The following is a 15,914-nucleotide window of genomic DNA, read 5'->3' on the forward strand; positions in this document are numbered from 1 at the left end:
TTATTATTATTATTATTATTATTATTACAGAAGCAGCATGTCTGAGCGGATAGGGCATGGGCCCGGCGGTCGGAGGGACCTGCCTTCTGGTCCCGGCTCCACTCCGTGTCTGCTGTGTCCCCACAGCACCTGTATATATGTATATACGTTTGTACACTGGAGAAGCAGCGTGGCTCAGTGGAAAGAGCCCGGGCTTTGGAGTCAGAGGTCATGGGTTCGAACCCCGGCTCCGCCACTTGTCAGCTGTGGGACCTTGGGAAAGCCACTTAACTTCTCTGTGCCTCAGTTCCCTCATCTGTAAAATGGGATTAAGACTGTGAGCCCCACGTGGGACAACCTGATCACCCTGTATCCCCCCAGCGCTTAGAACAGTGCTTTGCACATAGTAAGCACTTAATAAATGCTATTATTATTATTATTATTCACAGCCAACAACTACACTCCTCACCTTCAGAGCCTTACTGAAGGCACATCTACCCCAAGAGGATTTCCCTAAGCGCCCTCATTTCATTTTTACCCACTCCCTTCTGCGTGATTTGCTCCCTTTACTCATTACCACACCCCTTAAGTATATTCCTGCAATTAATTTATTAATAATAATAATAATGGCATTTATTAAGCACCTACTATGTGCAAGGCACTCTTCCAAGCGCTGGAATTTATATTAAAGTTCACCTCCCCCTCTAGACTGTAGGCTCACGGTGGGCAAGGAATATGTTCGTTTTATCGTTGTGTTGTACTCTGCCAAGCGCTCAGTACAGTACTCAAGCACTCAATAAATACAACTGATTGATTGGTTTAAGATATATCATTACTACTAAAAACCAGAAGCTCCGTTTTCCCTTCAACAAAAATTACTGGCATTTTAGTAGCGGGTTAAAATCAAATGATTTGGCCCAAGGAGCCTCACAGGCAAAGAGAGATTTGATGTGTACTTAAGCGCTTAGTACAGTGCTCTGCACATAGTAAGCGCTCAATAAATACGATTGATGATGATGTGTAGCAAAGCACCCACCTCAGATGTTTAGACTGTGAGCCCACTGTTGGGTAGGGACTGTATATGTTGCCAACTTGTACTTCCCAAGCGCTTAGTACAGTGCTCTGCACACAGTAAGCGCTCAATAAATACGATTGATGATGAGACGTTGGGGAAAAAAAAGAGAAAAACAACTTGGTACAACTCCAAGGAAGACATAAACATCGTACCTGACTGACTCGGTTTACTTCCACTTCCTCCTCTTCGGCTTCCTCCCCGAATGAGAGCAAGCTAAAATTCCTATTTAAAATAAAAGGAAAAAAGCAGACCTCTCAGCGGGCAACCTTTAAAAGGGATCTTTTCCATTTTCTCCCCTTAGGGAGATTTTAATTTCCAGAGTCACTAAATGGGACAATTCCACACGAGCAGGGCAGCATGGCAGTTTGGGGGGAAAAGAAATAAAACTCATTAAGTCTAAAAGATTCTCCCCCTTTTAGACTGTGAACCCACTGTTGGGTAGGGACTGTCTCTATATGTTGCCAACTTGTACTTCCCAAGCGCTTAGTACAGTGCTCTGCACACAGTAAGCGCTCAATAAATACGATTGATTGATTGATCTCTCCTTACTCATTGTTTCTTTGGATGAGGTAACTGTTTGTTGGCCTTGACTGCCAACGAGCTGCCCTCTAGGAGCTTAAAATCTCCTGCTGTCCTCTCGCAAGCATTCAGGGCAGTGCTTTGCCCTCGGTAATAATAATAATAATAATAATGACGGTATTTGTTAAGCGCTTACTATGTGCAAAGCACTGTTCTAAGCACTGGGGGAGATACAAGGTGGTCCCACGTGGGGCTCACAGTCTTAATCCCCATTTTCCAGATGAGGTCACTGAGGCCTGGAGAAGTGAATAATAATAATAATGGCATTTATTGAGTGCTTACTATGTGCAAAGCACTGTTCTAAGCACTGGGGAGTTTACAAGGTGATCAGGTTGTCCCATGGGGGGCTCACAGTCTTAATCCCCATTTTCCAGATGAGGGGAACTGAGGCCCGGAGAAGTGAAGTGACTTGCCCAAAGTCACCCAGCTGACAAGTGGCGGCGCCGGGATTTGAACCCATGACTTCTGACTCCAAAGCCTGGGCTCTTTCCACTGAGCCACGCTGCTTCTCTAAGGAAGTGCTCTGTCGATGACAGTGGTAGTACTAGTAATATTTATTAAGAGTTCACTGGGTGCAGAACATTGTGCTAAGCACTGGGAAAGAAGGTACGGATAAGAGATACAGTAGTAGTACTAGTAATATTTATTAAGAGTTCACTGGGTGCAGAATATTGTACTAAGCACTGGGAAAGAAGATACTGATAAGAAATAGACACGGTCTGTAGCTCTACAGGGGCTCAACAACTACCAATCAATCAATCAATCAATCTATCGTATTTATTGAGCACTTACTGTGTGCAGAGCACTGTACTTTTACCAAAAGGGGCAGGGTGACCAATTCCTTCAAAGCAGGGAGAAACAGCAGGGCCTAAAGGCTAGAACACGGGCCTGAGTGTCGGAAGGACTTGAGTTCTAATCCCAGCTGTGCCACTTGTCTGTGTGACCTTGGACAAGTCATTTCTCTGTGCCTCCTCTGTAAAATTCATTCATTCATTCAATCGTATTTATTGAGCGCTTCCTGTGTGCAGAGCACTGTACTAAGCGCTTGGGAAGTACAAGTTGGCGACATATGGAGACGGTCCCTACCCAACAGTGGGCTCACAGTCTAGAAGGGGGAGACAGAGAACAAAACCAAACATTAATAAAATAGAATAAATACGTACAAATAAAATAGAGTAATAAATACGTACAAACATATATACAGGTGCTGTACCGTGAGTTCTATGTCAGACACGTACTATGTCCAACCTGATTAGCTTGTATCTACCGCAACGCTTTGTGCAAGGTCTGGAATATTGTAAGAGTTTAAATCCCATTTAAAAAAACAAACAAACAAAAGGAGGTTCCCTGGCAAACAAGAGAGTGAATGGAGAATCACTCCAATCTTATTTATCGAGGGCTTATTGTGTGCAGAGAACTGTATTAAGCGCTTGAGAGTACAACGGAATTAGCAGACACATTTCCTGGCCACGATGAAAAGAAGGCAGAACGGCAGGGCCTGTAGGAGCTTCTTAACAGGGGCCGCCTGTACCGATATCTTAAATCGATCTTACAATTGGCAACCCCGATTATAATGACAATAATAATAATGGCATTTATTAAGCGCTTACTACGTGCAAAGCACTGTTCTAAGCACTGGGGTAGATACAAGGTAATCCAGTTGTCCCACAGGGGGCTCACAGACTTAATCCCCATTTTCCAGATGAGGGAACTGAGGCCCAGAGAAGTGAAGTGACTTGCCCAAAGTCACCCAGCTGACAAGTGGCGGAGCCGGGATTCGAACCCATGACCTCTGACTCCAAAGCCCGGGCTCTTTCCACTGAGCCACGCTGCTTCTAGACTATGAGCTCTATGAGGGCAGGGCCGTGGATTCGACCTTTTTGGGCTCTCATTCATTCAATCGTATTTATTGAGCGCTTACTGTGTGCAGAGCACTGGACTAAGCGCTTGGGAAGTCCGAGTTGGCAACATCTAGAGACGGTCCCTACCCAACAACGGGCTCAGTCTAGAAGACGGCTGTGCCTCCTGGCCCCACAGCATGTGTGCCTATGTGTACATATCTGCTTCTACACGTGGCTCAGTGGAAAGAGCCCGGGCTTTGGAGTTAGAGGTCATGGGTTCAAATCCCGACTCTGCCAATTGTCAGCTGTGTGACGTTGGGCAAGTCACTTCACTTCTCTGGGCCTCAGTTCCCTCATCTGTAAAATGGAGATTAAGACTGTGAGCCCCCATGGGACAACCTGATCACCCTGTAACCTTCCCAGCGCTTAGAACAGTGCTTTGCACATAGTAAGCGCTTAATAAATGCCATTATTATTTAATCTATAATACTACTTATTTAATGTCTGTTTATTTTGATGTGCATATCTATATATCTCTCTCTATATAGATATATAAATATATATATATAATTATATAAGTAAAATATAATTATATGAAATTTATATTATTTTATATATAGATAGATACATATATATCAGAGGAGCAGCATGGTCTAGTGGCAAGAACACAGGCTTAGGACTCAGAGGTCACGGGTTCTAATTCCGGCATCACCACTTGTCTGCTGTGTGACCTTGGGCAAGTCACTTAACTTCTCAGGGCCTCAGTTACCTCATCTGTAAAATGGGGATTGAGACTGTGAGCCCCACATGGGACAACCTGATTACTTTGTATTTACCCCAGGGCGTAGAACAGTGCTTGGCACACAGTAAGCGCTTAACAAATACCATTATTATTATTATTCTATTTATTTATATTGATGCTATTAATGCCTGTTTACGTGTTTTATGTCTGTCTCCCCCCCTTCTAGACTGAGAGCCTGTTGTGGGCAGGGACTGTCTCTCTGCTGCTGAATTGTACTTTCCAAATGCTCAGTACAGTGCACTGCACACAGTAAGCGCTCAATAAATACGACAAAGAATTAATGAATACCCTGTTCGTCCAGGGCCCGGGGGCAGAGCAACAGGACGACGCTGTTGTCTCTGCAACCACACTTCAGTGCTTATAAAGCAAGCGCTTAAATAACAATAATGATGATATTTGTTAAGCGCTATGTGCAAAGCACTGTTCTGATACCACAATTTCTGCACGGCTCCTGCCCGTGACAAACCTTCGTGGGCATAGGGCATCCCGGCTCCACCAACCGTCAGCTGGGTGACTTTGGGCAAGTCACTTCACTTCTCTGGGCCCCAGTTCCCTCATCTGGAAAATGGGGATTAAGATTGTGAGCCCCCCGTGGGACAAGCTGATCACCTTGTATCCTCCCCAGCGCTCAGGACAGTGCTTTGCACGTAGTAAGCGCTTAACAGATACCAAAATTATTTATTTATTGGGCAGCGGGCCACACCCCACCCTCGCTGGCTCGCTCACTACGCTCTGTGCCTCAGTAGGAACCCAGCTAATAGAGGCAGGAGACCGGGAGCAGCAAACCACCGCTATCATCACTTCCTCCGCAAAGGTGTCTCGGCTCCAAAACCTCAGACTGAGGCTCCTCCGCCGTTCAAGGCCTCCATCGTCAAGTACTCGTTCGCCGCTCGATGCCCTCAACCCTCCACCTTAACGAGCTGCAAAAACAACCCCCAAATGATTACTTTGTGCCTTTGGATTTCAACTTCTTTGTCTCGTCCTCCGGTTTGTCCTTCTTCAGCTTCTTATTGTCCCTTGGGACGATGTCTTCGAAAGGATTGAACAACACCTACCGAAAGAAGTGGATGGCAGTGGATTTAAAAACACTTACATAACGTCTGCGCTGCTGGAATAAGGAGCCCACTGTTGGGTAGGGACTGTCTCTATGTGTTGCCAACTTGTACTTCCCAAGCGCTTAGTACGGTGCTCTGCACACAGTAAGCGCTCAATAAATACGATTGATGATGATAAGGAAAACGTATAAGTTTGGAGAAGCAGCGTGGCTCAGTGGGAAGAGCCCGGGCTTTGGAGTCAGAGGTCATGGGTTCAAATCCCGGCTCCCCCACTTGTCAGCTGTGTGACCTTGGGCGAGTCACTTAACTTCTCTGCGCCTCAGTTACCTCATCTGTAAAGTGGGGATTAAGAATGTGATCCTCCATGGGATAACCTGATCACCTTGTAGCCTTCCCAGACTGAGCCCCTTCCTTCCTCTCCCCCTCGTCACCTCTCCATCTTACCTCCTTCCCTTCCCCACAGCACCTGTATATATGTTTGTACATATTTATTAATTTATTTATTTTACTTGTACCTATCTATTCTATTTATTTTATTTTGTTAGCATATTTGGTTTTGTTCTCTGTCTCCCCCTTCTAGACTGGGAGCCCACTGTTGGGTAGGGACCGTCTCTATATGTTGCCAGCTTGTACTTCCCAAGCGCTTAGTACAGTGCTCTGCACACAGTAAGCACTCAATAAATATGATTGATTGATTGATTGATTCCCAGTGCTTAGAATAGTGTTTTGCACATAGTAAGTGCTTAATAAATGTTATCATTATTATTATATAAGCAGACCCTAGAGGGTCATTTAATCCATCCCCCTGCCTCCAAGCAAGATGACACGTGGAAACCTATCCAAATTTTTAAAGCCCTGGGAAAAGCAGACTCGGCATTCCCTTGGCCCCCTGTTCGAACTCTCTGGCTAGGATCTCTGTCTTACCTTCAATCAATCAATCAATCAATTGTATTTATTGAGCGCTTACTGCGTGCACAGCACTGTACTAAGCACTTGGGAAGTACAAGTTGGCAACATATAGAGACAGTCCCTACCCAACAGTGGGCTCACAGTCTAGAAGGGGGAGACAGAGAACAAAACCAAACATATTAACAAAATAAAATAAATAGAATAGATATGTACAAGTTAAATAAATAAATAAATAGAGTAATAAATATGTACAAACATATATACAGGTGCTGTGGGGAAGGGAAGGAGGTAAGACGGGGGGGATGGAGATATGTACAAGTAAAATAAATACTGAGCCCACTGTGACAGTGAGCCCACTGTTGGGTAGGGACCATCTCCATATGTTGCCAACTTGTACTTCCCAAGCGCTTAGTACAGTGCTCTGCACACGACAAGGGCTCAATAAATACGATTGATTGAATGATAAATAAATAGAGTAATAAATACATACAAACATCAGCCTAAACCTCTCTGCCCTGTGGAGCCTGCTTCCATTTATTCTGCCCTCTGCAAAAGGGGCAATATCCAGTCACCGAGCAAACATCTGCAAAGCCTTCCTCTTTCCAAATCTTCCTAGCAATAACAACAATGATGGTGTTTGTTAAGCGCTTACTAAGTGCCACAGTGGCAACAATCCAATCAGATTAGACCCAGTCCCAGTCCATCTGGGGCTCCCAGTCTAAAGGAGAAAGGCAGGTACTAAACTCCCGTTCGACAGACGGGGAAACTGAGGCATAGAGAACCTAAGTGCCTTGCCCGTGGTCACACGGTCAGCAAGTGGTGGAGCCAGGATTAGAACCCAGGTCTTCTGACTCCCAATCCTGGGCGCTTTCCGCTAGCTCACACTGCTTCTCCTCTCTGGGCCAAGAAAGGAATCGGGATCGTCCCTCATATGTTCCGTTTTTTAAACGTTGAACGAGAGGGGCTCGTCTCCCCCAAGCCCTCGCTGTGATTTCCTGAATTTCTGTATATATCCAGAGCCCCGACTGAAGGCCACATTCGTTCACTCAATCGCATTTATTGAGCGCTGAGTGCACAGCATCATCATCATCAATCGTATTTATTGAGCGCTTACTGTGTGCAGAGCACTGTACTAAGCGCTTGGGAAGTACAAGTTGGCAACATATAGAGACAGTCATCATCATCATCAATCGTATTTATTGAGCGCTTACTACGTGCAGAGCACTGTACTAAGCGCTTGGGAAGTACAAATTGGCAACACATAGAGACAGTCCCTGCCCAACAGTGGGCTCACAGTCTAAAAGGGGGAGACAGAGAACAAAACCAAACATACTAACAAAATAAAATAAATAGAATAGATATGTAAATAAATAGAACAGATATGTAAATAAATAGAATAGATATGTACACAGCACTGTACTAAACGCTTGGGAGAGCATAAGACAACAATAAAAAGACACTTTTCCTGCCCACAATGAGCTTACAGTCTCGGGGTTGGTCGGGGGAGACAGACATCCCTACAAATTCATTCATTCAATTGTATTTCTTGGGAAGCGCTTGGGAAATCCAACTTTGCAACATATAGAGACGGTCCCTGCCCAAGATTACAGATATGTACATAAGAGCTGTGGGGCCGGGAGGGGAAAGAACAAAGGTAACAAGTCTGGGTGATAATAATAATAATAATGATAGCATTTATTAAGCGCTTACTATGTGCAAAGCACTGTTCTAAGCACTGGAGAGGTTACAAGGTGATCAGGTTGTCCCACGTGGGGCTCACAGTCTTAATCCCCATTTTACAGATGAGGGAACTGCGGCACAGAGCAGTTAAGTGATTTGCCCAAAGTCACCCAGCTGACAATTGGCGGAGCCGGGATTTGAACCCGAGACCTCGGACTCCAAAGCCCGGGCTCTTTCCACCGAGCCATGCTGCTTCTCTACTGAGCCACGCTGCTTCTCTCTGCAGAAGGGAATGGGAGAAGAGAAAAGGAGGGGCTTAGCCCACTGTTGGGTAGGGACTGTCTCTATATGCTGCCAATTTGTACTTCCCAAGCGCTTAATACAGTGATCTGCACATAGTAAGCGCTCAATAAATACGATTGATGATGATGGGAAGGTCTCTAGGTGGAGATGCACCCTCAGTAAGGCTTTGAAGGGGGTAATAATGATAATAATAATAATGATAGCATTTATTAAGTGCTTACTATGTGCAAAGCACTGTTCTAAGCACTGGAGAGGTTACAAGGTGATCAGGTTGTCCCACGTGGGGCTCACAGTCTTAATCCCCATTTTACAGATGAGGGAACTGCGGCACAGAGCAGTTAAGTGATTTGCCCAAAGTCACCCAGCTGACAATTGGCGGAGCCAGGATTTGAACCCGAGACCTCGGACTCCAAAGCCCGGGCTCTTTCCACCGAGCCACGCTGCTTCTCTACTGAGCCACGCGGCTTCTCTCTGCAGAAGGGAATGGGAGAAGAGAAAAGGAGGGGCTTAGTCTGGGAAGGTCTCTAGGTGGAGATGTACCCTCAATAAGGCTTTGAAGGGGGTAATAATGATAATAATAATAATGATAGCATTTACTAAGCGCTTACTATGTGCAAAGCACTGTTCTAAGCGCTGGAGAGGTTACAAGGTGATCAGGTTGTCCCACGGGGGGCTCACATTCTTAATTCCCATTATACGGATGAGGGAACTGAGGCACAGAGAAGTTAAGTGATTTGCCCAAAGTCACCCAGCTGACAATTGGCAGAGCCGGGATTTGAACCCGTGACCTCTGACTCCAAAGCCTGGGCTCTTTCCACTGAGCCACGCTGCTTCTCTCTGCAGGAGGGAATGGGAGAAGAGGAAAGGAGGGGCTTAGTCTGGGAAGGTCTCTAGGTGTAGATGCACCCTCAGTAAGGCTTTGAAGGGGGTAATAATAATAATAATGATAGCATTTATTAAGTGCTTACTATGTGCAAAGCACTGTTCTAAGCACTGGAGAGGTTACAAGGTGATCAGGTTGTCCCACGGGGGGCTCACAGTCTTAATCCCCATTTTACAGATGACGGAACTGCGGCCCAGAGAAGTTAAGTGATTTGCCCAAAGTCTCCCAGCTGACAGTTGGCGGAGCCAGGATTTGAACCCGTGACCTCGGACTCCAAAGCCCGGGCTCTTTCCACTGAGCCACGCTGCTTCTCTCTGCAGAAGGGAATGGGAGAAGAGGAAAGGAGGGGCTTAGTCTGGGAAGGTGTCTAGGTGGAGATGCACCCTCAGTAAGGCTTTGAAGCGGGTAGAGAGTTATTTTCCCACAGTTGAGTTGGCAATGTGGCTTAAGCCAGCAGAATTGCCACTCTGCCCCTGCCCCCTTCACCATCATCATCAATCGTATTTATTGAGCGCTTACTGTGTGCAGAGCACTGTACTAAGCGCTTGGGAAGTCCAAGTTGGCAACATATAGAGACAGTCCCTACCCAACAGTGGGCTCACAGTCTAAAAGGGGGAGACAGAGAACAAAACCAAACATACTAACCAAATAAAATAAATAGAATAGATAGGTACAAGTAAAATAAATAAATGAGTAATAAATATGTACAAACATACATCCATATATACAGGTGCTGTGGGGAAGGGAAGGAGGTAAGATGGGGGGGATGGAGAGGGGGGCGAGGGGGAGAGGAAGGAAGGGGCTCAGTCTGGGAAGGCCCCCTTCACGGTCCTTGGCAGAGGTCGACCAGTAAGCCCCTTCTGAACGGCAGAAACACAAAGGGGTAGTAGCTTATGTGACCTAGGATCAACTCGGTCCCCAAGCTATATGTTGCCAACTTGTACTTCCCAAGCGCTTAGTACAGTGCTCTGCACACAGTAAGCGCTCAACAAATACGATCGATTGATTGGTTCTGCCACTCTCCATCTTCTCTCTGGAGATTTTAATATCCCTGCCCTCCGCGGAAGGCCCGTTCGGGCCCAGTCCAACGTATCCCCATTTATTTACTAGATTCCCGCAGACTCTCAACTTGGGTCCTGGAAGTAAGATTTTGCTTTCAAAATGTTTGAAGGCTCACGTGCCAAATCGGCACATCGCTTGGGGGGCGGGAGGAGATCGTTCTCATCTCTGCTTCGACTGCAAGTCTCAAAGGACATGATCCCAACCCTCGATACCTCCTGTACAGGCTTTGCAAATCCCAATTATGAAAATTTGTAAAAAAGGAGGCAAACAGAAGATACCGTTAGCGATCTGAGTGCCAACGCTTTGCCCAGGGCACAGATGCCAAGCTCTGGGCTCCGAGTGCGGCTGGAGGAATCGGACCCACAGCGGCAGCTCCTCGCTCCATCCTTCCTGTATCAATCAATCGGATTTATTGAGCGCTTACTGTGTGCACAGCATGCCCAACAGGGTCCGGAGTAATAATAATAATAATAATGGCATTTATTAAGCGCTTACTATGTGCAAAGCACTGTTCTAAACACTGGGGTAGATATAAGGTAATCAAGGTAAGGTATAAGGTGTCTCTATATGTTGCCAACTTGTACTTCCCAAGCGCTTAGTCCAGTGCTCTGCACACAGTAAGCGCTCAATAAATACGATTGATTGATTGACTGATTGACGTTGTCCCACGTGGGGCTCACAAACTTAATCCCCCTTTTACAGGTGAGGTAACTGAGGCACAGTGAAGTCAAGTGACTAGCCCAAAGTCACCCAGCTGACAAGTGGTGGAGCCAGGATTCGAACCCGTGACCTCTGACTCCGAAGCCCAGGCTCTTTCCGCTGAGCCACGCTGAACTGTTGCCCTTGGGCGGCGGGCAGCAGCTGGCAGAGGGCAAGGAGCGGCATATGCTACTGACAACTGCCCGTGGCTTGAAGATGGGGGGGCAGTCCATCAATCAATCAATCAATCGTATTTATTGAGCGCTTACTGTGTGCAGAGCACTGTACTAAGCGCTTGGGAAGTACAAGTTGGCAACATATAGAGACGGTCCCTACCCAACAGTGGGCTCACAGTCTAAAACATCACCACACTTGGGTAGCACTTGTGGTATTGCAGAATCCGGGTCGGAGAAACAGCGTGCCTCAGTGGAAAGAGCCCGGGCTCTGGCGTCGGAGGTCATGGGTTCAAATCCCGGCTCCGCCAATTGCCAGCTGTGTGACTTTGGGCAAGTCACGTCACTTCTCTGAGCCTCAGTTACCTCATCTGGAAAATAGAGTTTAAGACTGTGAGCCCCCCGTGGGACAACCTGATCACCTTGGATCCCCCCCAGCGCTTAGAACAGTGCTTCGCACAGAGTAAGCACTTAACAAAGACCATCATCGTTATTATCATTATTTCTGAGAGAAGGAAGAGAAGCAACGTGGCCTTGAGGAGATCAGTGGCAGTCAGAAGGATCTGGGTTCTAATCTCAGGTCCACCACTTGTCTTCTGTGGTGTGACTTTGGGCAAGTGACTTCGCTTCTCTGGGGGTCGGTGACCTGATCTATAAAATGGGGATAAATAATAATAATAATAATAATAATAATAATAATAATAATGATAATGGCATTTGTTAAGCATTTACTTCTAGACTGTGAGCCCACTGTTGGGTAGGGACCGTCTTTTTATGTTGCCAACTTGTACTTCCCAAGCGCTTAGTACAGTGCTCTGCACACTGTAAGTGCTCAATAAATACGATTGAATGAACTTACTATAATAATAATAATGGCATTTATTAAGCGCTTACTATGTGCAAAGCACTGTTCTAAGCGCTGGGGAGGTTACAAGGTGATCAGGTTGATCCTGGTGGTCCCACGGGGGGCTCACAGTCTTCACCCCCATTTTACAGATGAGGTAACTGAGGCACAGAGAAGTGAAGTACACATCTATTCTATTTACATATCTATTCTATTTATTTACATATCTATTCTATTTATTTACATATCTATTCTATTTATTTTATTTTGTTAATATGTTTGGTTTTGTTCTCTGTCTCCCCCTTTTCGACTGTGAGCCCACTGTTGGGTAGGGACCGTCTCTAGATGTTGCCAATTTGTACTTCCCAATCGCTTAGTACAGTGCTCTGCACATAGTAAGCACTCAATAAATACGATTGATGATGAAGTGACTTTCCCAAAGTCACACAGCTGACAAGCGGCGGAGCCAGGATTTGAACCCATGACCTCTGACCCCAAAGCCCGGGCTCTTTCCTACTGAGCCACACGCTGTTCTAAGCTCTGATTAAGACAGGGAGCCCCATGGGGCACATGGAACCTGATTCGTTTTCACTTACCCCCATGCATAGTACAGAGCCTGGCATGTAGTAAGCACTTAAAAAAAATACCATTATTAAAAAACAAACAGAAAAACCCTCTTAGGGCCTTAGTTTTCTCATATGCAAACTGCCCTCCTTATCTCCTAGATTGAGTCGTCTGTGGAACAGGTATTATGTCCCATCTTATTTACCTGAGCACACAAAAATAACGCTTGCCACAGAGCAAGTGCTTAATAAATACGGCAATTATTAGAAACCACAATTATTAGAAACCACAAATACAGAGTGCAACGTGCTCACCTCACAGCTTCTTATTTTGTGTGGATTCAGAGGTCTTTCTTCTTCATCCGTTTCCACTTCGGTCAATCGCAGCATATTATACACTGTGTCCCCCGTGACCTGCCAAATGAAAACAGTATGAAGTAAATTATTAATACACGTCAGGAAGCTTATTCTTTTGGGGGATGTGAGAGCAAATAATCTCAACTCCTTAAAAAAAAAAAGTGATATTCAATTTAGAGCCTGAGTGAGCACAAAAATTAAAAAAATGCAAGAAAGGCAATGGGGATCAAAATCTATTAGTTTGGGACATTTAATAGAACGTGAAGGGATTTTCTATGGTTATGAGTCAGTTTTCCTTAGCGGGAAGGCAGTAAATTCCCCCCATGAGCGTCCTTTCCTCGGGAAATTAATTAAACAAATGCATGCCTCAGAAGCTGATAGATCACGCTATGTCCTCCATGAGTGCAGAGAGGTTATTCAGGTTCACGTGGGGCCCTTCCATCAGAAATATCAATTAATGATTTCACAGCTGAATTCTCCGTTGATCTTAATATCATTCCTGTAATAAGTCCCCAAAAAATGTGAAGTAAAGGAAAAACCTGGCCCTGGAGAGCTTTCGGTAGACCTCTTAAAGGTGCTTTGCTCAATCATCAATCGTATTTATTGAGCGCTTACTATGTGCAGAACACTGTACTAAGTGCTTAGGTAAAAATGGTGTGAACACCTAGAGGCTGGTAATAATAATAATAATGTTGGTATTTGTTAAGCGCTTACTATGTGCCAAGCACTGGGGTACATACAAGGTAATCAGGTTGTCCCACGTGGGGCTCCCAGTTTTAATCCCCATTTTACAGACGAGGGAGCTGAGGCCCAGAGAAGTGAAGTGACTTGCCCAAAGTCACACAGCTGACGAGTGGCAGAGCCGGGATTAGAACCCACGACCTCTCCCCCTCCTCCCCCGCCTTACCTCCTTCCCTTCCCCACAGCACCTGTATATATGTATATAAGTGTGTATGTATTTATTACTCTATTTATTTTACTTGTACATATCTATTCTATTGATTTTATTTTGTTAATATGTTTGGTTTTGTTCTCTGTCTCCCCCTTCTAGACTGTGAGCCCGCTGTTGGGTAGGGACCGTCTCTAGATGTTGCCAACTTGGACTTACCAAGCGCTTAGTACAGTGCTCTGCACACAGTAAGCGCTCAATAAATACGATTGATTGATTGATTGATGCTCTCATAAAAAATATGGTCCTTCCCGCTGGGAGGCAACAGGCTAATGAAGGACATGAGCCAGACTAAAATAGGTGTAAAGAGATGCAAAATTTAAAGGGAAAAAAAGGAGGCAACTAAAGGGGTACTTAGGTTTATTACCTGAGGAATTTTTAAAAGGAAGGTAGTTACTACTACTACTAATAATAATAATAATGGCATGTATTAAGCGCTTACTATGTGCAATGCACTATGCGCTGGGGAGGTTACAAGGTGATCAGGTTGTCCCACGGGGGGCTCACAGTCTTCATCCCCATTTTCCAGTTGAGGTCACCTGTATATATGTTTGTACACATTTATTACTCTATTTTACTTGTACATATCTATTCTATTTATTTTATTTTGTTAATATGTTTGGTTTTGTTCTCTGTCTCCCCCTTCTAGACTGTGAGCCCACTGTTGGGTAGGGACCGTCTCTAGATGTTGCCAATTTGGACTTCCCAAGCGCTTAGTACAGTGCTCTGCACACAGCATGTGCTGATTGATTGATTGATGCTCTCATAAAAAATATGGTCCTTCCCTCTGGGAAGCGACAGGCTAATGAAGGACACGAGCCAGACTAAAATAGGTGTAAAGAGATGCAAAAGATAAAGGGAAAAAAAAGGAGGCAAATAAAGCCTGAGGAATTTTTAAAAGGAAGGTAGTTACTACTATCATCAATCGTATTTATTGAGCGCTTACTATGTGCAGAGCACTGTACTAAGCACTTGGGAAGTCCAAGTTGGCAACATCTAGAGACAGTCCCTACCCAACAGTGGGCTACTGTACTACTACTACTACTACTACTAATAATAATGGCACATATTAAGCGCTTACTATGTGCAATGCACTACGTGCTGGGGAGGATACAAGGTGATCAGGTTGTCCCACGGGGGGCTCACAGTCTTCATCCCCATTTTCCAGATAAGGTCACCTGTATATATGTTTGTACATATTTATTATTCTATTTTACTTGTACATATCCATTCTATTTATTTTATTTTGTTCATATGTTTGGTTTTGTTCTCTGTCTCCCCCTTCTAGACTGTGAGCCCACTGTTGGGTAGGGACCGTATATGTTGCCAACTTGGACTTCCCAAGCGCTTAGTACAGTGCTCTGCACACAGTAAGCACTCAATAAATACGATTGATTGATTGAGGCCTAGAGAAGTGAAGTGACTTGCCCAAAGTCACACACCTGACAACTGGAGGAGCCGGGATTTGAACCCAGGACCTCTGACTCCAAAACGCGGGCTCTTTTCCACCGAGCCACGCTGCTTCTCAGTTGCAGGTAGGTCGAAAAAAGACCTACCTCTCCGGGTGGCGAAGCACAAGGGACAGTCCTCCCAGTTAAAATCAAACGGGACTTTGAATTGAAAGGGACTGTCTCTATGTGTTGCCAATTAGTACTTCCCAAGCACTTAGTCCAGTGCTCTGCACATAGTAAGCGCTCAATAAATACGATTGATGATGATGATGATGATGAATTGAAAATTAAAACCCGCATGATCCACCTAACCTTTCTTTATCCCATTGCCCCCCGCCCCTCCGACCGCACTCACCTTTCCAAAAATAGTGTGCTTGTTGTTGAGTTCATCCGCACGACCCAAGGTGAAGAAAAACTGGCTGCCGTTATCATGAGGGCCAGCATTTGCCATGGCAACCAATCCTCGGCGATTAAACCGCAGCCGGGAATGGAATTCATCCTGTGCCATTACCGGAAAATGCTTCGGTCAATATCTCAATCGTCTAAAGGCTGAATACACCGTCCATTTCACAGTAACGCTATTTACTAAGCACCCACTCTTAGCATCAATCAATGCAATCAATCAAGGGTATTTATTTTATCTTTTTATACCATTTATTAAGCGCTTACTATGTGCCAAGCACTGTTCTAAGCGCTGGGGAGGTTAACAA

At 45.2% G+C, this 15,914-nt stretch overlaps 1 protein-coding gene across 1 annotated transcript in view; it reads right to left on the reverse strand.

Moving 5' to 3' along the window:
- Positions 1–15,914, reverse strand: part of CWC27 (CWC27 spliceosome associated cyclophilin) — a 254,507-nt gene that overhangs the window by 216,948 nt on the left and 21,645 nt on the right. The window contains exons 4-7 of the mRNA XM_038765725.1: positions 15,560–15,703; positions 12,763–12,861; positions 5,224–5,327; positions 1,207–1,276 (exon numbers count right to left, since the gene is read on the reverse strand). Coding sequence (XP_038621653.1) covers positions 1,207–1,276; positions 5,224–5,327; positions 12,763–12,861; positions 15,560–15,703 — 417 coding nt within the window. The remainder of the gene's footprint in view (positions 1–1,206; positions 1,277–5,223; positions 5,328–12,762; positions 12,862–15,559; positions 15,704–15,914) is intronic.

The sequence above is a fragment of the Tachyglossus aculeatus genome, chromosome 23 (assembly GCF_015852505.1).
Source record: "Tachyglossus aculeatus isolate mTacAcu1 chromosome 23, mTacAcu1.pri, whole genome shotgun sequence".
Taxonomy (NCBI): domain Eukaryota; kingdom Metazoa; phylum Chordata; class Mammalia; order Monotremata; family Tachyglossidae; genus Tachyglossus; species Tachyglossus aculeatus.